We start from the raw sequence: 22,930 nt of genomic DNA, 5'->3' as shown, positions 1-22,930 counted from the left end.
GGTCTTGGACAGAGCAAGAGCAATACCAAGCTGTGATACAACTAAGATGCTTTCTATGGTGCATTGTAAAGTTTGGTGAGAGTCAAAGTGGACATGCCGAATTTCCTTAACCTCCTGAGAAAGTAGAGAAGGTGGAGGGCTTTTTTAACTATAGCTACACACTGCAACAAGTATGCAGACCCTGCAGCTTAGAGGAGTTTAACTAATGTTTTTCCTGTTAAGAAACACAATATATACATTCCTCTTTCTACTAATACAGACCACAATCTCTGACTGTTTACTCCCACCACTCAGAAGACTGTGCAGCCTGAACCACCTCTTTCACCTCCTGTATGGCTGAGCTACCGTGATGTCATGGACTTGGCTCTGGCTGTGCTTTTATAGTGGAACTATTATCTTCACCAGTATTCAAAACTCGGTTTGAGACCCAGATGCACTCAGGGAATTCCTGCAATACCTGCTTGCTCCTCCTTGACTGTCTAATGATCACCATTCCTTCTCTGACTGCACACTTAAGCTGTGGGGTGACCACCTCCAGAAACATGCAAACCACTCAGCTCTCAGCCTCATGGATGCACCACAGTGACACCAGCTACATGAGCAATGCCAATCCTGGCAAAATATACCCTCAATTCTGATTAAGTGCTCTGCACATATATGCATGAGCAAAACCCTTTCCATGAAGTATGAAATATTAATAGTTAACAAGAACAAAGCAATCAGTTGCTGTTTTATACATATTGATAATGAGACAAGATTAAAATGGTTAAAATTCACTCCAAGTTACTTAGCAAACCAGGTTTGTTATGGGACTGGATTTACACTACATTGCAGTGTCAATTTGTGATGAGTGTCCACTGCCTCCAGTGAACATCACTTCAGTCAAGTCGGGCCCAAGCCACTATAAGATTAGGTCAGCGCTGACATTAAAGATGTACAGTGCATGACTTTCACCCCCAAGAGATGGGTGTACTGTGGGCTTTGGTCAGTTGTGTTATATAACTCAATTGTGGTCAGCAACTCAGCAGTGGTCCATTCTCAAGTTTGGGAACGAAGAGGAAACCAAAGAAGCACCTGGAAAGCTAGTACAAGGTTTGGAAGTTAATGTGTCATGCTACTTGCCATTGTGCAGTCTCTGCAACAATAATGGCACAAGATAAAGAACAGAAAAATCCTCTACAAAATACAAGAAAGGTTTCTAATCATGCAGACTTACAAACTTGCCAACTATAGTACTTTAATTAGTTATATAAATACAATGCTTTAATCTTTACCAATTTGATTTTTCAAGGTTTTGTTTGTTGTACATTTAGGAGTTGTAAAAAATGAGCTCAGCCGAGGTATTGGCTTTGTTCTTTCTGCCTGAGTGTATGACGAATGGCCTAACTGCACCACTCCTTGTAATAATGCAGGTTAACGGGGAGCAGTGAAACTGGGAGCAAGGTTTCTGCTTCCTAGAGGCTTCCTGCTCCCATAAGTAATAAATCAAACACACTGGTCTTGTAGTTTGCAAATAACACTCAGGTTTTTTCTGACCTGTGGCCGGTTGCAGCACTTCAAACAGACAATATTTCCTGTCTCGAGGCTGCTGGTAAAGAGCTTGAAGGGTGCACATTTGTATGCTGATCTCAACTACATCCCTCAAACTCTTCTACTCTCTCTTATGTTATAGTAGAACCGCAAAGGTAGTGGAAAAATAGATGGCATAAAAATTTGAAAAGAAAAATTAGACCTAGTCCTGCCAGTTGAAGTGTGTCCAGTTTTTAATATTTCTCTTAAGCTCTAAATGTCTGCCTAACAATAGCCAACTTTCTTCAGCCTCCTAGGTCTAACTACCTTCGGTGTCCTAGATCCAATTACTTTCAGTTGTTATATTAACGACCTTTCTTCCATTATGGGGACAGGAAGGTACTATGCATTGTTTATTACAAAATGTTCAACTCCATTCACAATTCCCCCAGATAAAGCAGTTCGTGCCCACATGCAGCAGGATTTAGATGATATTCAAGCTTGGGCTGACAAGTGGCAGGGGATGACCATCTCAGGCATTGACCATAACTCAATTAGAATAGCTAAATAAATACCATGACTACTTTAGCCTATGAGATGGTATTTTTAAAATTAATTTACAGGATGTGGACATCGCGGTCTAAGCCAGCCTTTATTGCCTATCCCTAATTGTCCTTCAGAAGGTGATGGTAAGCCAGTTTCTTGAATTGCTGCAGTCTGTGGTGTAGATACATCCACAGTGCTGTTATTGAGGTGGTTCCAGAATTTAGACTCAGTGACGTGAACGAACAGTGATATGTTTCCAAATCAGGATGGCGAGTGACTTGGAGTGCAATCCCCAGGTGGTGGTGTTTCCAGGTATCTGCTGCTCTTGCCCTTCTAGATGGTAGTGGATTTGGAAGATGCTGCCTAAGGAACCTTAGTAAGTTCCTGCAGTGCATTTTGAAGATGGTACATACAATTGTGACTGTTCATTGTTGGCAGAGGGATTGAATGTTTGTGCAGGGGCAGAAATTGAGTGGGCAGCTTTGTGCTAGATGGTGTCAAGCTTCTTGAGTGTTGGAGCTGCACTCATCGAGCCAAGTGGAGGGTAATCTATTACAGTTCTGACCTGTGCCTTCGAGACACTGGACAGGTTTGGAAGGGGTCAGGAGGGGAATGAATAGTCTTTGACTTGTTCTAGTCACCACAGTATTTACATAGCTAGTCCAGTTCAGTTTCTGGTCAATGGTAACTCCCAGGATGTTGATAGTGGGGAGATACAGTGATGGCAATGCTACTGAATGTCAAAGGACTATGGTTAGGTACTCTCTTGTATTCTACAGTAAGTAGTTCATCTTCTGATTCCTAAAGCTTCTTTTTACAAAGCACAGGTTAGGAGTGTGATGCAATGCTCTTTATTTTCTGGAATGGGTACAGCCCACAGTAACTTAAGCAGCTTTACACCAAAGATAAAGCAGTCCAGTTGATTGGCAACCTACCCACAAGCTTGTATCTCCACTCTCTTTATTACTGGTGTATCATGATAGCAATGCATACAATCCACAGGATGTACTGCAGAATATTGCAAAGGCTTCCTCAACTGCACCTTCCAAACTTGCGACCTCCACCACCAAGACAACAAGAGCTGCTGTTGCATGTTAATTCCACCACCTATAAATTCTCCTCCAAGTCACACAGCATCTCAACTTGGACAAGAAACAGTTATTCCTTTAACATTGCAGGGTTAAAATTATTTAACAGCTTTGTGGGTGTACCTTCGCTACTTGAACTGCAATGGTTCAAAATGGCCCAATGTCACTTTCTCAAAATCACTTTGATGTTGCTATATAGATGATTCATTACTCTGTTCCTTACACAGCAAAATCAGAGGCACTATTTTCAGGATGTGGATGCCCCGGCAAAGCTGATATTTATTGCCTATCCAGACAGAGATTCTCCCCAGCCAACAGCACCAAAAAACATTGCTATGCATAGCAACAGTGATTATACTTAAGAGGTCATTACTAGTTGTAAAGTGATGTCAGGACATTCTGTATCAATGCCAGTTCATTAAAAGATTGAAGGAAACTTGCAATTGTGTTTGATATATCCAAACAGACATTTTTTTTAATGCTGTTCCACACAACCGTTGTAGTGATCATTGCCAATCGATTCAGAAGTAAATACGACTCTACCTTCAGGAATGAGAAGCAGAAAAAAAGCATGCCATTTAAACAAGATGAGATGAAAGACAGTGCCTTCAAGAATGATTTTGCTAAAACAAGTAAGGTGCCGATTAACTCTTTTCAGATCGACTAACATTTTATGTCTTAGTTCATACATCTTAACAGTACATGTGTAATTTCTTGACTAAATGTCAGTTGTACACCTATGAATTACTGATTTACCACTTAGCTCTACTGCTGTGGGGGTGGGGGGGATTCATTTAATTAGTTAAGTTTGAATTCTGAAGAATGGAGACTAAAATTATAAATAACATGCACTGAACCTGGCTTTGGCTTTCCTGACTTTTGGGGGGGGGGGGGGGGGGGGGGGCGGCGGCGGCGGCGGCGGCGGCAGGAGGTGGCAGGGAAGGGGAGAGAGAGAGAGACAGGGAAAAAATGAACACAATTTTTTTCGTCTGATCAAGATGTTACCAAGAATGTGGAAGTATGAGAAATGGAATGGCATCGAGAGAGCAGGTGAAAGTGAGAACAAATATGAAGCTGCAAGGTAGAATGAATGTGGTAGAGAGTGACAGAGATGAGGATTTTGCGCACAGAAAAGAAAAAAATGTATGCACACATGCCCGTATGAGTGTGCATGTACTGGATGACATTAAAATAAAACTTGGCTGTGAACTTTCCACACAATAGCAAGGGTCCAGGAAAGGAAGGATGATGATTGGGGTGGAAAAGAAACACAAAAATCTATTTAGAATCATTTCTGAGCAGAGGAGCATTTGATAATAGAAGCTGTTGATAAAGCATTTCACTTTCATAAAGAACAAAGAAAATTTACAGTACAGGAACAGGCCCTTCAGCCCTCCAAGCCTGCACCAACCATGCTACCCAATGAAGTAAAGCCCACTACCCTTCCAGGGACCATATTCCTTTATTCCCATCCTATTGATGTATTTGTCCAGGCTCCCCTTAAAAGTCATTATCGTATCTGCTGACACTACCCTCCGGCAGTGAGTTCCAAACACCCACCACCCTCCGTGCAAAAAAGCTGCTTCATACATCTCCTTCAAACCTTACTCCTCGCACCTTAAACCTATGCCCCCTAGTAATTGACTCTTCCACCCTGTTAAAAAGCTTCTGACTTCCACTCTGCCCACGTCCATCAATCTTGTAGACGTCTATCAGGTTACCCCTCAATCTCTGTCGTTCCAGTGAGAATAATCAAGAAAAACAATGCTAAAAAGACAAGCTTAAAAGCTCTGTACTTTAACGCGCAAAGTATTTGCAATAAAGTGAATGAACTAAGCGTGCAAATAGATATAAACGGGTATGATACAACTGAGATGACAGAGACATGGCTGCAGAGCGACCAGGGGTGGGAACTGAATGTCCTAGGGTATTCAATTTTAGGAAGGACAGGCATAAAGGAAAAGGTGGCGGAGTGACATTCTGGTTAAAGAGGAAATTAGCACAACAGTGAGAAAGGATATTGGCTCTGACGACATGGAGTCTGTATGGGTAGAGTTGAGAAATACTAAGGGGCAAAAAAAAGAACATAAGAAATAAGAGCAGGAGTAGGCCATCTAGCCCTTTGAGCCTGTCCCACCATTCAATAAGATCATGGCTGATCTGAAGGGGATCAGTTCCACTTTCCCGCTTTCTCCCCATAATCCTTAATTCCCTTGTCTATCAAAAACCTATCTACCCGTGACTTAAATATATTTAGCGAGGTAGTCTCCACCACTTCAACGGGCAGAGAATTCCAGAGATTCACCACCCTTTGAGCGAAGAAGTTCCTCCTCAACTCTGATCTAAACTGTGCCCCCCCCCGTCTCGAGGCTGTGCCCTCTAGTCCTGCTATCCTTCCTAAGCGGGAAGAATCTCTCTACCTCTACCCTATCCATCCCCTTCATTATCTTATACGTCTCTATAAGATCCTCCCTCATCCTTCTAAACTCCAACAAGTACAGGCCCAGTCTATTTAGTCTCTCTTCATAGTCCAACCCCCTCATCTCCGGTATCAGCCTAGTGAACCTCCTCTGCACTCCCTCCAAGGCCAATATATCCTTGCGCAAGTGCGGCGACCAAAACTGCACACAGTTATTAGTCAGTATCACATACAGACCCCCAAACTGTGATGTTAGGAATGGCATTAAGCATAAAATTAATGATGTATGTGATAAGAGAATATCGATGATTATAGGTGATTTTAAGCTGCACACAGATTGGACAAATCAAAATAAAAGAGGAATTCTTGGAATGTATACCGGATAGATTTTTTGACCAATATTTGGAGGAACCAACTAGTGAGCAGGCCATCTTAGACTGGGTACAGTGTAATGAGTAGGGAATCATTGCCAGTCTAGCTGTACAAGACCTATTGGGGATAGCATGGTAGGATTTTTTTTTAAAATCAGAATGGAGAGTAAAGTCAATGCTTCGGAGACTATGGTGCTAAATCTTAATAAAGGAAACTATAAGGATATGAAGTGTGAGTTGGCCTTGACAGATTGAGGAGAGTTACTTAAAGGGATGACAGCGGATAGACAATGGCAAACATAATGCAGGGGGAAGTGCAGCAACTCTTTATTCCTGTCTGGCACAAGAACAAAATAGGTAAGAGGGTCAATCCATGGTTTACAAAGGAAATTAGAGAGAGTATCCAATCTAAGGAAGAAGCATACAAATTGGCCAGGAAAAAGTATTAGGTCTGAGGATTGGGAGCAGTTTAGAATTCAGCAAAGAAGGGCCAAAGGATTGATTAGGAAGGGGAGAATACAGTACGGAAGTAAGCTAGTAGGGAACATAAAAACTGACATTAAGCGTTTCTATAGGTAGGTGAAGAGAAAAGGGTTGGTGAAAACAAATGTAGGTCCCCTACAGATGGAAATGGGGGAATGTATAATAAGGGACAAAGAAATGGCTGAGTAATTGAACACATACCTTGGTTCTGTCTTCACAAAAGAGGACACAAATCAGATGCCAGAAGTGTTGGAGAATGCAAGATTTAGTGAGAGAGAAGAACTGAGGGAGATCAATATTAGTAGAGAAATGGTGCTGGGAAAATTAATGGCATTGAAGGTGGATAAATCCCCAGGGCCTGATAATCTACATCCCGGAGTACTTAAGGAAATGACTCTAAAAATATTGGATGCATTGGTGGTCATCTTCCAGGATTCCATAGACTTTGGAACAGTCGCTGCAGAATGGAGGGTAGCGAATATCACTCCAATATTCAAAAGGGGAGGTAGAGAGAAAATAGCAAATTATAGACCACTAAGCTTAACATTGGTTGTGGGGAAAATTCTCAAATCTGTTATCAAGGACATTATAGCAGAGCATTTAGAAAGCAGTGGCAGGATCAGATAGAGACAGCATGGATTTATGAAGGGGAAATCAAGCTTGACAAATCTGTTGGAATTCTTTGAAAATGTAACTGGTACAGTTGACAAGAGGGAACCAGTAGATGTGGTATATTTGGACTTTCAAAGTGTTTGACAAAGTCCTGCACAAGAGATTATCATGAATGGGATTGGAGGAAGTGTATTGAGATGGATAGAAAACTAGTTGGCAGAGAGGAAACAAAGAGTAGGAATTAATGGATGCTTTTCAATTTGGTAGGCAGTAAATAGTGGGGTGCCACAGAGATCGGTGCTGGGGCCCCAGCTATTCACAATATACATTGATGATTTTGATGAGGGAACAAAATGTAACAACTCAAAGTTGGCAAATGATACCAAGTTGGGTGGGAGGGTGAACTGTGACGAGGATGCAGAGATCCTTTAGAATGATCTGGGCAGGTTGGGTGAGTGGGCTAATCATGGCAGGTTCAGTATAATTTGGGTAAGTGTGAAGTTATTCACTTTGGAAGAAAAACAAGGCAGCAGATTACTACCTAAATGGCTGTAAATTGGGAGAGGGGGAGTGTGCAATGGGGTCTGGGTGTCCTTGTGCACCAGTCACTGAAGGTAAGTATGCAGGTGCAGCAGGCGGTAAAGCAGGCAAGTGGCATGTTGGCCTTCACTGTGACAGATTTTGAGTACAGGAGCAGGGATGTATTGTTGCAATTATACAAGGCCTTGGTGAGGCCACACCTAGAGTATTGTGTGCAATTTTAGTCTCCAGTACTGGCAATTTTAGTTGTTCAATTAGTTCCACTCTACAACATTGTCCCCATAGCCCTATTAATTTTTTCCCTGAAATTATTTATTTGATTTTCTTTCAACTTTCACTTCTGAATCTATTTTTATCACCCCTTCCAACATTGCTTTTCAGGTCACAACAATTTGCTGCATTAAAAACCTGTTGTTGTCACTAGTTTTTCCGCTAATCCTTAAATCTGTGTCCTTTGGTTACTAATTTTTTTTCTCCTTAAACTATCAAAACAGTACATGATTTTCAGCTCCTCCATCAAATCTCTTCGTCATTTCTTCTCCCAAATCCTTTAGTCTCTACACTAACTGAAACCCCTCTCCCTGATATCAGCCCAATAAATCTCTTCTGCATCTTCTCTAATGCCTTGGCATCTTTCCTAAAGTGGAGTGCCCATAATTCAGCACACTATTTCAGTTTAACTTGTGTTTTAAAAAATGTTCTGCATGCTGTGTCCAATTCTGATCACCATACTACTGTAAGGACATGGCGGCTTTGGATACAGCACAAAAAAGGTTTACCAGGATGTTGCCTGGTATAGAGGGTATTAGCCTCAAGGTGACATTGAATAAACTGGGATTGTTCTCTCTGGAAAGACGGAGGCTGAGGACTGACTTGATAGATGTTTATAAAATTGAGGGGTATAGATAGGGTGAACAGTTGGAAGCTTCTTCCCAAGGCAGAAATGACAATTACAAGGGGGCACAAGTTCAAGATAAGGGGGGAAAGGTTCAGTGGAGATGTGCAGGGGGATTTTTTTTTAAACACAGAATTGTGGGGGAGTGGAATGCACTGCGAAGTGAGCTGGTCGAGGCAAACACGTTCACCACATTTAAGACCTATCTTGATAGACATATGAACAAACAGGGAATACAGGAATATAAGCGGTTGGTCTGAATAAATAAATGTGATCGGCGCAGGCTTGGAGGACCAAAGGGCCTGTTCCTGTGCCGGTTTTGGTTCTTAATTTCCTTTCTTTTGTCCTTTCTACTTCCATCACTAAAACCAAGAATCCCAAATACCTTTTAGACAAATCTTTTAACTTGCATTGCCACTTTCAAAGATCTACTTTAGATCTCTCTATTCCTATACCACCTTTAAATTTATACACCTTACTTTATATTGATAGCTGCTCCTTATTCTTCCAATCAAAATGTATCATTTCATACTTCCCTGTCAAATTTCATCTGTCTGCAGAAATGGGCAAACATCTGGCAATGTCCATTACTAATCTGTTTCTATCCTCCTCATTGTTTACTACATTTCCAAAGTTCGTTGTACCTGTAAACACTGAAATGCTGCCATATACCAAAGTCCAGATCATTGATATACACAAATGTACAGCAGTGGTCCTGACACTGACCTTTGGGAAACATCATTGTATACTCCTTTCCAGTCTGTAAACAATCCATCATTCACCACTGCCCTCTACTTTCTGTCCCCTTTGGCAATTCCACAGTGACCTTCATAAATCACACGGATTAGGGAAGCGTCAACACAGGCATGTTTGATCCCATCATCCACATTCCAGCATGAATCATTACCCAATGATCACAGGGAGAAGTCCTGGCTGAGTTTCCCCATTCCTGGTTTAAGGATTAAGTAAATTAGCCAATCCTTACAACTGCCACAGGGATGGTTAGCTAATTTAGCACAGGCTAGGTTGTTCTGATGTGAACGGTTCAGTACTATGATGCACTTACCATTTCAAGGCAGCATTAAGAAATTTGTCAATGTAAGTCACAATTGTTCTTGATGATTTCTTTTGATACAAAAAAAACCCTACCTTATCTTTTGAAACTTTATGTGAAAAAGGGCATGTCCCGTCAATTTTTTTGCATGTTCCACGGAGGAATCTGCCAAAAAGAAAGTGAAGATTAAAAACTGCCCTGCCATTTTCTATAGCCCTGGAAGTGAAATGTCTGCAAATGTTCCAAATCATGCAGTTTTGACTGCATAGCCGTCACTTTGCATAATGAACACATACTATTGAAACGAGAAGCGAAATTAACAAGTTGTTTGATACACCCATGTCCCATGCAGTGTCAGACACCTGATAAAGGGAACAGTGCCATCCAAAATTCCCTCTGCAGTATTCTGACATCTGAGATAAATACAATTCTGCTAAAGAATGGGGTTTCCATTCTGTGCCTACTGTACATTTCTGCAAACGTCCTAGCTGTTGTCATTGTTAAAATTCATGCAATTTCTGTTTGATCAACAAAACAAATTTCATCCAGCGTATAGTTAATAGAAATCAAATTCACAAATATAGACACACCTTGTACAGACTGCTACTTTTTCAGGGTCATGTATGTATGGACAATCATCCCCTCGATTGCACTTTCCAAATCTGTTGTAATACATGCAGTATTCTTTCTTCTTGGATTTCTTCTGCTTGGCCAGTCTGATTATAGCCAGGCTACGCTGCACAGCACGACTGCAGGCACACAATATTTGGTTAAATGATAGAAAACTAAAACCTTATCAGCCAATATATGTTAATTTAATTTAACACTAGCAGTAACCATTTAAAAATAAATGGATCAGTTCAAAAGCCAAATCTAATTAAGGGAGAACATAAGAACATAAGAAATAGGAGCAGGAGTAGGCCATCCAGCCCTTCGAGCCTGCCCCGCCATTCAATAAGATCATGGCTGATCTGTCGTGGCTCAGTTCCACTTTCCCGCCCTCTCCCCATAACCCTTAATCCCCTCTCCTATCAAAAACCCATCAACCCGCGTCTTAAAAATATTTAGCGAGGCAGCCTCCACCACTTCAATGGGCAGAGAATTCCAGAGATTCACCACCCTTTGAGTGAAGAAGTTCCTCCTCAACTCCGTTCTAAACCGCCCCCCTTTTATCTTGAGGCTGTGCCCCCTAGTCCTATTGTCTTTTTTGAGCGGGAAGAGTCTTTCCACCTCTATCCTATCCATCCCATTCATCATCTTATACGTTTATTATTTCTTAGACATTTGCACAATGAAGACGAGAGCAACTGGTAATTCTTCCCATGGCATGATCACCATTTTGGGTGTACTGGCATCACACAAGGCAGGAGAAAGAGAAAACAAACTGCAAACAGTTACTTGTACATAGGGAGCAAGCACCACCCACAGTTATTCTGACTCATCTGGTTGATGTAGGCTTGGAAGAAAGCTGTCTGGATTCATGGTCATAATGCAGTTCCCCTTGTCCTCACTTTCCACCCCACCAGCTTCCATATTCAATGCATCAACCTTTACAATTTCTACCAACTTGAGTGTGATGCCACCAACACACAGATCTTTCGCGCCCTCACCTATTGGCATTCCAAAGGGACTGTACCCCCCGATGCCCTGGTCCACTTGTTTACTTATCGCTGCCAAATTTCTTCCTCTTCCCATTACATTGTTCCTTGCAAATGCATGAGATGTAACATCTGAGCCTTTAACTCCTCACTGTCCAAGATCGTAAATACCTCCTCCAGGTGAAATAAGATTTATTTTTTCAATTCAGTACGCTATATTCACTGCTTACAATGGGGTCTCCCATGCCTTGGGAAGACTAAATGCAGCAGACTGAGTACAACTTTGCAGGGCATCTATATCACTTCAGTTCCAATCACCAGAGATTTTAAAATCTCTGCTCCATTCCCATTCTGATTTCTCAGTCTTGGGTCTCCTAACAGTTACAATGATAGGGAACCTAAGCTTGAGCAACAGCAACTCATCTTTCAATTAGGCACTTTAGCGTTCTGGACACAACATTAAGTTCAAGTATTTCAAGTTACAACCTAGGCCTTATTAAGTGTTGTGTTTCTTGGTTTGACTTGTTTACACATCTGTTGGTAATGATTCAGCATTTCCTATTCACAGTTCCTTAGGAGACATTTTTTGTTTCTTTACTTCATCCATTGACAGCTGCTTTTGCCTTGCTCCATCATTCCTTTTATCAAATAATTTCTCCTTTTTCCTTTGGTTCTTTCTTGCCCTTCCTCTTTTCCATGCACATGCTTTGAACCAGACACATCTCCAACTTCTCTTCTGATGGAAGATCATTGATATGATAGCCTGGTTGAGATTTAACAAGAGGCTGTTAAATCTGGAAAGATGAGGTGAGCCGTGATCCTCAGGCAATTGACAGACTGGTCGGGAAGCTCTATCGAGTAAGGACAGTTTGTTGCTGGTTTGGGGGAGGCCTCTTTGGGGCACAAAGTGCCCCCAGAGGAAGAAACAACTTAAACCGTAGCCACAATCTTACCTTGTGGTGTGGGCCCACCCAGCCGCTGGTAAAACATCAGTGGAAGTAGACAGGTAAGGAAGTCTTTCACATAGCAAAAGTTTACATAATGTAATCATAAAAATAATCTTACTCAAATTGGCTTCAGTCAACACACTTACACCTGCATGTGGGTCTGCCGTAACATCAGATGTTGTGATGCAAGAACTTATGCAGACAAGGCAACATTTTCTAAGGACTGCCTTTTATGCTAGTGTGATTGAGACACAATAGATTAGTACCCAGAGCAAGATTCAACCTCCGGCGATACAATTAACATTGAAGAGGAGGCAACAACCCAGTGGTCTTATCACTAGACTATTAATCCAGAAACTCAGCTAATATTCTGGGGACCCAGATTCGAAACCTGCCACGGCAGACGGTGAAATTTGAATTCAATAAAATATCTGGAATTAAGAATCTACTGATGACCATGAAACCATTGTCAATTGGTGTAAAAACCCTGATTGTAAAAAAAGCTGGTTCACTAATGTCTTTTAGGGAAGGAAATCTGCTTTCCTTGCCCAATCTGGCCTACGTGTGACTCCAGAGCCACAGAAATGTGGTTGACTCCAACTGCCCTCAGGCAACTAAAGATGGGCAATAAATGTTGGCCGGCAAGTGACATCCATGCCCCTTGAATGAATAACCATGCCCCCACCCCGCGTGGCCCCAAGTAATGAAAATCTGGAAAATAAAATGAAGACCAACTTGTTATTAAACAAAAGTGAAAAAATGCATTAACTGACCTTGCAATGTGCCGGTGAGCAACCGCTTTGGTCAGGTTGCTGGACAAATGGAAACCACCGTTATCGAAATCAGCTTCCAATCTGACTGTTCAAAAGACAAAACTAAAGTCAGACTGTTTCATCTATCCTCTGACAACTTAATAAGAACATAAGAACATAAGAAATAGGAGCAGGAGTAGGCCATCTAGCCCTTCGAGCCTGCCCCGCCATTCAATAAGATCATGGCTGATCTGTTGTGGCTCAGTTCCACTTTCCCGCCCTCTCCCCATAACCCTTAATCCCCTCTCTTATCAAGAACCCATCAACCCGCTTCTTAAAAATATTTAGCGAGGCAGCCTCCACCACTTCAACGGGCAGAGAATTCCAGAGATTCACCACCCTTTGAGTGAAGAAGTTCCTCCTCAACTCCGTTCTAAACCGCCTCCCCTTTATCTTGAGGCTGTGCCCCCTCGTCCTACTGTCTTTTTTGAGCGGGAAGAGTCTCTCCACCTCTATCCTATCCATCCCATTCATCATCTTACACGTCTCAATGAGATCTCCCCTCATTCTTCTAAACTCTAACGAGTACAAGCCTAGTTTATTCAGCCTCTCCTCATAGCTCAATCCCCTCAACTCCGGTATCAGCCTAGTAAACCTCCTCTGCACTCCCTCCAGGGCCAAAATATCCTTGCGCAGGTGCGGCGCCCAAAACTGCACACAGTACTCCAGCTGCGGCCTCACCAATGCCCTATACAGCTGCAGCAAGACCTCCCTACTTTTATATTCAATCCCCCTCGCTATGAAGGCCAGCATCCCATTCGCCTTCCTGACCACCTGCTGCACCTGCAAGCTGGGTTTTTGCGACTCATGCACAAGGACCCCGAGGTCCCTCTGCACCGTCGCCTGCTGCAGTTTTTCGCCACGTAAGTAATAGTCCTTCCTACCATTCTTCCTACCAAAGTGGACCACCTCACACTTGCCAACATTAAATTCCATTTGCCACTTGTGGCTTTAAATATGAAGCCTGATGTAACTGAACCATTAGCTCCTCACCTACGTCTTTTCCTGTTCTACTACCCAATATGCCGTGCAATGTGGACCCAGTTCACTTAAATTTCTTCAAATAAAAAGTACTGTACATCTGAAATTAGCTGTATAAAGCTGATTATGAATTCCACAGAGGGTGGCACAGTGGCAAGGACCGCTGCCTCACAGCACTAGGTACTCAGGTGCAATTCTGGCCTTGGGTTACTGTGTGGAGTTCGCACATTCTCCCCTTATCTGCATGGGTTTCCTTCGGGTGCTTCAATTTCCTCCCAGTCTGAAGATGTGAGGATTAGATTGAATGGCCATGTTAAATTGCCCTTAGTGTTGGGAGGATTAGCAAGGTAAATACATGGGTTACGGTGATAGGGTCTGGGTGGGATCGTTGTCGGTGCAGGTTCAATGGGCCAAATTGTCTCTGTAACAACAGACTTGTGCACAAGCACAGAGAGTGCAAAACTCTATTCTCCAAATCTATTCCTACCCCATAAAGAGAAATTGATGGGCTCAAAAAATTCAATAAAACATTCTGGAGGGGGTTTAACAAACTATAGGATCAAGGCTGACTTATATCTGCCACAGCATATTTTAACTGATTGAATATTATTAAAATAAGGACCAAGATGACTGGGATAGACCAACACTGTAAACATTGCACTTAATTGATTAAAAAGTAAACATAAAATGTGAAAAACTTAACTGACACATTTTTCCCACTCCTTCTAACTGATTGTGAATTGCAGGAACTGAAAAATGTTGGAAACATGCAACTTTATCATCAACATCATAGATTCTCCCCTGATGCTTTCATTGTCACCTTCTTTCTGTTCCTCCCAGGCAACACTTTAAAGTTTTAAAGTTTATTTATTAGTGTCCATTAGGACTTCCATTACTGTCCGTATAGCCTGTTGTATGTCTATTTATGTTTATTGATGTCTCCTTTTACATCCACAGGCGATTCGGTCTGCCTTGTTGGCCAACAAGGTGCATACACGCGGTGGGTCATGCGAGGGTTGCTCTTGGATGTTGCTTTGAGAGTTGCCTAGTGCTTCACGTCCGTTAGTGTACGTTTAATCTGGACCAATTGATGGGCAACATGTCAGCTCAGTGACTATCACTGTCTGCTGTACAGTTACAGGGACCCGGGTCGGATCTCCAGCTTGGATCAATGTCTGTGGGAGTTTGCAAGTTCTTCCTGTGCTTGCATGGGTTTTCTCCAGGTGCTCCGGTTTCCTCCCACATCCCAAAAATGCGCTTTTTAGGCTGATTGGTGTCACTAAATTGTCCCTGAATTGGATCTCCCTTTATCTGGCATACATATAATTTCCTAAATTTGCACCCCCTTTATTGTGGAGTTCCGCTAGAGGTAGACAAAAATGTTGACGAGCAACGGAAGACTTGAATAAGGCACTCGCTGAGTGTTAAAATGGGCGGCACGGGCCTGTGGGGCTGAAGGACCTGTTTCCTGTGCTGTGCTGTTCTTTGTTCTTTGAGTCACAAGTAGGCTTACATCAACACTGCAATGAAGTTACTGTGAAAATCCTCTAGTCGCAACACTCCAACGCCTGTTCGGGTACATTGAGGGAGATTTTAGCATGCACTTGACCAGCACGCCTTTCGGACTGTAGGAGGAAACCAGAGTACCCAGAGGCTTCTGTTTTTCAGCTTCATGCGACTTAGGGATAACTTCCACAAGTGTAGCTTCCATATGTATTCTGATATTGCCCAATCACTTCGCTTCCCCTCTCCTGTTAATGTTTTAGCATTGATGTAGAGATGCCAGCGTTGGACTGGGGTAAACACAGTAAAAGGTCTCACAACACCAGGTTCAAGTCCAACCAGTTTATTTGATAGTAATCCCACAAGCTTTCGGAAATGGTGTTCCTTCATCAGGTGTGTGGAAGGACCGTTTCCGAAAGGTTGTGGGATTACTATCGAATAAATTGGTAGGACTTAAACCTTGGTTAGACTTCTTACAATGTTTTAGCATTGCTAGCATTTTCTCTATGAATGTAGCACTAATGGTCTTTCTTCTTTCATCTTATATATTAGACTGCTTCTTATTTGATTAGAGATGAGAATTCACTAAAACCATCAAGGAGAGACATGTAAATCTGCACGTTGCTCCTGTTTGAAGGTGACAGTGAAAATCATGGCATCCAAATAATCTGTGTTAAATCTTGCTGTTCAGTAGAGGGTAGCAGCGTCTAGGTAATTTTGATTATTGCAAACCAACTATCAGAAGTTAGCTGTTTGCTGTCTTTGCTGTGTGCCTGTGCAATGCAGCCTGTTTTCCACATGCACATGCTTTCTTTTTTCAAATGCACTGCTCCCCATTTACATCTCTATTTTCTGGCATATCCTCCATACCACAGCTATTGTGAAAAGAAAGAGTTGCATTTACGTGGTTCCTTTCACCACCACATGACATTGTAAAGCACTCTGCTACCAATAAAATTCTTTTGATATGTAATCACTGTTGTAACGTAGAAAAAGTGGCAGCCAATTTGTGCATAACAAAGGTCCACAAACAGCAAAGTGACGATGACTAAACAATCTTTTTTAGTGATGTTGACTGAGGCATAACTGTTAGCCAGGATACCAGGGACAACTCTACTCTTTTTGAGAGTAATTATGGATTTTTTTACATCCAGCTGAGCAGACAGCCACAGTTTAATGGTTCATCCAAAACACAGCACTGCAGACAGTACAACTCCTCCTCAATACTGCACTGAAGTGCCAGTCTACATTTTGTGGTCAAGACTCTCAAGTGGAGCTCGAACCCATTGACAAAAAGCAAGAGTTCTGCTATTAAGCCAAGCTGACACCTATTAGCCGAGTGTATTCTTTTAACACACCATTTCCCGTTCTCTCATGATTTTCCGATCTATGAGGTCTATGTCCACGCACTATCTTGCTCATTTTTCATAACCTCAAATGTGACTGTTGGCAGACTGTTCAGCAAAGCAGATGATCATAAGTCTGAGCTTGAGTTCACCTAGAGTTCACAGGCCTGCACTTCTAAAAAGGGTAAAGAAGCACTGATTGGTGATCGCAGGAGGGAGAAAATTATAGCCATGCCCAACCCGTGTCAAACAGAACAAAAGGGAGAAAGAAAAAGTCAATCACAGTTTCTTCCTCTGGAAAATGCATGTGTTTGAATATCCAAATTGGATATTCAAGTTCTTTAAAACTAGTGCTGAGGCATTTTCTTTGAGCAGAATAAAGGGGAAGCTTTATTCTCTATCTGTTTGAGCTCTACCTGACCTGGGTACACCAGACCTGATAATGGTTGCCTAAAATGGCAAAAGTTCCACCCCCTGCATTGATTACCTGAATCTTCAACAGAAACTAATCTTTAAATACAGTAAACAATCCAATCTTGGAAAGCCAGAGTCTTGCCAGTGTAAGAGAGTACAGCTATTCCACATAACTCTTTGTAAAAACATAGCAATGTGGATCAGCTGTACTCTTACGAAGAGGTGACAGGCTAATAAGATATTTCTTGCCAATGTTTTACTAAGTATTGGTGGCACAGTGGTTAGCACTACTGCCTCGCAGCCCCAGGCACCCAGATCCGATTCCCGGTTTGGGTCACCATCTGTGCGAAGTTTGCACACTTTTCCCGTGTTTGTGTGGGATTTCCTCCGGGTTCTCAGGTTTCCTCCCACAGTCCAAAGATGTGCAGGTTAGGTGGATTGGCTGTGCTAAGTTGCCCCTTAGTATCAGGGGGACTAGCTAAGGTAAATGCATAGAGTTACAGGGATAGGGCCCAGGTGGGATTATGGATGATGCAGACAGGATGGGCCGAATGCTTCCTTCTGCAATGTAGGACTTTATGATTCTATTCCAAGCTTAGTGAAGTGGATTGATATTGTATGAAGAGAAAAACATTCCAGATTTATTTGTTGTGAATGGAAATAAGGTGTACAATTATACAGCTCTAACGACATCACAGAGGATGATGATGGGATTCCAACCACAATTTCTTAGCTGGTATGACTGAAGGACCAATAGAGTATGAATCTGTTCCAACACTGCCCTTGATTCTCATTTTTGGATATAAATAAACAGAATCTAAAATTAAAGTCAACTTGGGCAAATGGTCAGTGATTGGGAACAAAAGAGCCCAAGTCCCATGATTATTTCTCATGCGTGCTCGTACTTTTCCCTCTCTAATAGCAATCATCCTAAATGGACTGCCAACAACTTCTATTTTAAACAAATCACAGGGTAGAAGCAAGACTCTGCGAGCAACAGAAAATGACTCTAGTTACATGACAACCTGTCCTTATTCAAACTGAGCACAATTTAATAGCAGAAGACCAGTGCTTGGTTGACTGGAATTATCAATGACATAGGTGTTGTCAACCTGGTTCCCCATCTGTTCAATTTTGAGTAAGTGCTTATGTCAACTAATCTGGGCATGTTTTACATATTCAGGCAGAAAGAAACTGCCACAAAAGACAATGAAAGCACAATGCAAAAGATCAGGAAATTAAATGAAATATATGGAGACGGGGTCAACACAGGGAACCTGACCAGGGTATCTGAATCATATGCAAACATCTTAAATTAATTGAAAGGGAACCTCCTTTCTCTCCACATACACAGTACCTGAACATCTCAGTCAGATTAAATGACCATGAAAACAAACTACCTGTCATCTTTAAACAGACGAACTAAAATTAATTTTGATAAAATCACTGATAAATAACTTACTAAGCTACACCATAAACTATAGAATTAGCAAACTGAACAACACGCCATTCAACCTAGCCAATATGTATCAATGGTTATCCTCCATACAAGCGGTCACAATCAGGAGCATTCAATCTTTTCTTAATTATCCCAATCTACTCTTGAATCTGCCTCAACTAACTTTGGAAGTGAGTACCACAGCTTCACAACTCTGCGTGAATGACTTTTCCTACCCTCTAAATCTCTTTATATCTAACCTGTCCCACACTGCCATTATTTTAAACACTGCCAACATTTCATGTCCTAATCTATACTGTTCCAATGAAAACGGTCCCAATGCATTTTTTATTTCTTTATATTAGGAATCCTAATGAATCTGCATTGTACTTTTTCTAAAGTCTTAATATCCCTTCTATAATATGCAGCCTAATACTGTAGAAGTAGTGAGGTCTAAAGGTCTTAAAGGTCTTAAATAGGATCATTACTCCTTGCCATTTTATTGTATACCTTGAGATAAAACATGAAATTCAATTAGGATTTTTTTCTGCCTTATCAACTGGAGTAGATGCACATAATGTCCTGTGAACCATTGTCCCCAAATCATTCTGTACTTCAATAGCACTGAACCAAAGCTCCACCCAACCCCTTGATCTTCTCAAATAAGTGACATATACTATTTTCGTACCACTGACAAATTTGTACTTTACTTCATCTGGGTCTATATCCAAACTGTTAATATGTATAACAAACAGATGTAATCCAAGAACCGAACCCACTACCAATCAATGCGAAAATGCCTTGTTCTGATTGTTTTCCTCCTCTAGGCAATGTTTAATCCAGTGCAATCCTGCTAATTTCATATACTCCTGCAGCAATGTAAAGAGAATGTACTCTACATTTCCTCCATGTAACCTCCGTGACCCTCTCAGAGAATTCTGAGGTTTGTCAAGCTTGGTTGTTCCTTTTGAAATTCTTTCTAGCCACTTCGAACTATTTTTGGCTATCTAGATATGTGGTAATTTAATCTTTTATTAAAAACTCAAGAAGTTTTCCCTACAAAAAATGTTAGGTTAACTACCTATAATTAGCCAGACTGGGGCCCAGATATTTGCCCTGATTGAGGGCTTGAGTCAGGCCAGGGTTCACTCATGCACATTTTACAGAGGCAGCTGGCCATTTAAATCATCAGTTGCCTCCTCTGAAGTGGGATTTTGGAGCCCAATAATGTGAAACCCAGAATGTGCAGATTAGGTCCTGTAGGTTTAAGAGCTAATAGAATCACAGAACCCTACAGTGCAGAAAGAGGCCCTTTGGCCCATCGAGTCTGCACCGAACACAATCCCACCCAGGCCCTACCCCCATATTATACCCACTAATCCCTCTAAGCTGATTTGAACTGGGTGGATTCATTTGGAAAGGCAGGGTATCCCTTTGGGTGTGATCCAGGGACATATTTGGGAAATGCAAGGCATCCTTTGGGATTATTAAAAGTAAACATAATTGTGTGTAAAGAGTACACAAATTCATTGGAATTGTCAAAGCTCACTGGAACTGTCAAAACCGCCATCAAATTTAACTCTGTTGGGCTTTAAATTTAAAAATCAGACTTCGGAATTTTAAAAAAATCAGCATGGTGGCACAGTGATTAGTACTGCTGCCTCACAGCGTCTGGAACCTGGGTTCAAGTCTGGGCTTGGGTGACTGTGTGGAGTTTGCATGTTTTCCCTGTGTCTGTGTGGGTTTCCTCTGGGTGCTCTGCTTTCTTCCCAAAGCCCAAAAACGTACAGATTAGGTGGATTAACCATAGTAAATTCCAGGGTTATGGGAATAGAGCGGAGGGGAAGGCCTCGGTGGGACTTTCTTTTGGAGAGTCGGTGCTGACTCGATGGGCTGGATGAGCTCCTTCTGCACGGTAGGGATTTTACTGTTTCATTCTGTCTGTTGACAAGTCAGGAGGTCATCATTTTAGAATTTGTGCTGCATGAATGCTTTACAAACTATTATTATAGTGGGTGCTGGTTAAGTGAGAAGTTTGATTGACAGCTCCAAATAGTTATCAAATAGAAATGTTTGTTTAGATCACAGATTAGGAATTTCTAAATACTGAAAATTTTTTAAACTGAGTGTGTTTTTTGTTTAAAATAGTGATGTCATCAATTTACACATTTTGTGGCAGCACTGCTCCTGAGATGCCCATACTGGATTAGCACGGAGGGGTAGAGACACAGCGTGCTGGGTGGAGGGCATGAATTATCACAGGAAATACAAAGGGCATGGGTGGATCCCATGTGTATGGGTATAACTGGGGATGGGTGGAAGTGTATGTATTGTGGGGGCAATTAGATTGGGTAGAGGGGAATGGATTGGCATGGGGTATGGATCGCCATGTGGATTTGGTGGGCAACATTAGATATATAGTCTGGCATGGATAAGATATGGAGAGTGGGGGGGGTTTGAGGGAATTATGACAATGGAGTTATTTCTTTTTTTTAAACTGAATGCAACAAACTGTAGGAGCATAGGGGCAGCCCATCCACACAGCCAATGTCAGCACTTGGCAGCCTCCACACTCGTTGCAGGTACAGCAGACCTGATTTATAATCCAGTCCACAACATTAAAGAAAATGAGGTCAGATTTGTACAAACAGGATTTCTCAAGGCCCTGGTGTGAAAATCCGGGTCTCGGACTCTCTTCCTTGTTTAAAATGGGTACTACATATGCCAGTTTCCAATTTCCTCATCAGAAGTCCACACTTAAGAGTGCCAAAACTGATTTCTTGCCTCTTGATCCTAAAAGCCTGCAGGGTTCCAGGCAGTTTGTATCCGTAAGGCCTCACTAACTTCCCTTTTGCTCTGAACCATTTTAACTATCACCTGTTCTCTGTTATCTTTTACTTTATTACTACTTTTAATCAATCAGTCTTCACCAAAAATCTATTTATGAAATTCATCTACAAATTGACAATTCTCTCCTCTTAATTCCCAATTCACATTTAATAATTGTCTGCTGAATAACATAAAATATTATTTTGATGGCTTTTGAATTTCTTTCTCTCGTGGCTTTCCTTGTTTCTTCATAACTTCATTTTTCACCGTTATTATAATTACTAGTCCTCACAAGCTCTTTTCTTCAAAGTAAATTTGCTTCTTAGCTTATTTATCCATAACATCCTAAAGTAACAAGTTGAATTCACAGAGTCCTTAACATAGAAAATCATTCTGAGGCACTTCACAGAGGCACAAAGAAAGAAAAATGAAAACATTTATTTATACCTTGCACATCCCAAAGGGATCGTAGGACTAGAGAGGGTTACAGAGTTGAAGAACAAAACCGTGAAGGGATTTAAACATGAGTTTGAGAATTATAAATTGGGAGTTGCTGGATGATCGAGATGCAATGTAGTATGATGGACATATAGGGTAGGACAGAGCAACAGAGTTTGCAACAGCTGCATTATACAGAGCATGGAGAATAGGAAGTCAATTTGCAGCATACAATAGTCAAGCCAGAAGGGGTCAAAAGCATGGATCAGAGGTTTGCCCACAGATGGGTTATGGCAACAGTAAAGGCAGATGATATTATACAGATCGAAGTAAGAATCTTTGTGATAAGGATTTTTGAGTATAAGAACATAAGAACATAAGAAATAGGAGCAGGAGTAGGCCATCTAGCCCTTCGAGCCTGCCCCGCCATTCAATAAGATCATGGCTGATCTGTTGTGGCTCAGTTCCACTTTCCCGCCCTCTCCCCATAACCCTTAATCCCCTCTCTTATCAAGAACCCATCAACCCGCTTCTTAAAAATATTTAGCGAGGCAGCCTCCACCACTTCAACGGGCAGAGAATTCCAGAGATTCACCACCCTTTGAGTGAAGAAGTTCCTCCTCAACTCCGTTCTAAACCGCCTCCCCTTTATCTTGAGGCTGTGCCCCCTAGTCCTACTGTCTTTTTTGAGCGGGAAGAGTCTCTCCACCTCTATCCTATCCATCCCATTCATCATCTTATACGTCTCAATGAGATCTCCCCTCATTCTTCTAAACTCTAACGAGTACAAGCCTAGTTTATTCAGCCTCACCTCATAGCTCAATCCCCTCAACTCCGGTATCAGCCTAGTAAACCTCCTCTGCACTCCCTCCAGGGCCAAAATATCCTTGCGCAGGTGCGGCGCCCAAAACTGCACACAGTACTCCAGCTGCGGCCTCACCAATGCCCTATACAGCTGCAGCAAGACCTCCCTACTTTTATATTCAATCCCCCTCGCTATGAAGGCCAGCATCCCATTCGCCTTCCTGACCACCTGCTGCACCTGCAAGCTGGGTTTTTGCGACTCATGCACAAGGACCCCGAGGTCCCTCTGCACCGTCGCCTGCT

General features: G+C 41.9%; 1 protein-coding gene across 1 annotated transcript in view; it reads right to left on the bottom strand.

The window, feature by feature from the left end:
* Nucleotides 1–22,930, bottom strand: part of zc3h3 (zinc finger CCCH-type containing 3) — a 276,956-nt gene that overhangs the window by 120,000 nt on the left and 134,026 nt on the right. The window contains exons 5-7 of the mRNA XM_080194548.1: nucleotides 12,836–12,920; nucleotides 10,108–10,266; nucleotides 9,613–9,682 (exon numbers count right to left, since the gene is read on the bottom strand). Coding sequence (XP_080050674.1) covers nucleotides 9,613–9,682; nucleotides 10,108–10,266; nucleotides 12,836–12,920 — 314 coding nt within the window. The remainder of the gene's footprint in view (nucleotides 1–9,612; nucleotides 9,683–10,107; nucleotides 10,267–12,835; nucleotides 12,921–22,930) is intronic.

The sequence above is a fragment of the Carcharhinus amblyrhynchos genome, chromosome 8 (assembly GCF_965287045.1).
Source record: "Carcharhinus amblyrhynchos chromosome 8, sCarAmb.v2.hapA, whole genome shotgun sequence".
Classification (NCBI taxonomy): domain Eukaryota; kingdom Metazoa; phylum Chordata; class Chondrichthyes; order Carcharhiniformes; family Carcharhinidae; genus Carcharhinus; species Carcharhinus amblyrhynchos.
The sequence above is the reverse complement of the archived record's forward strand: the minus strand, read 5'-3'. Positions and strand labels throughout refer to the sequence as shown.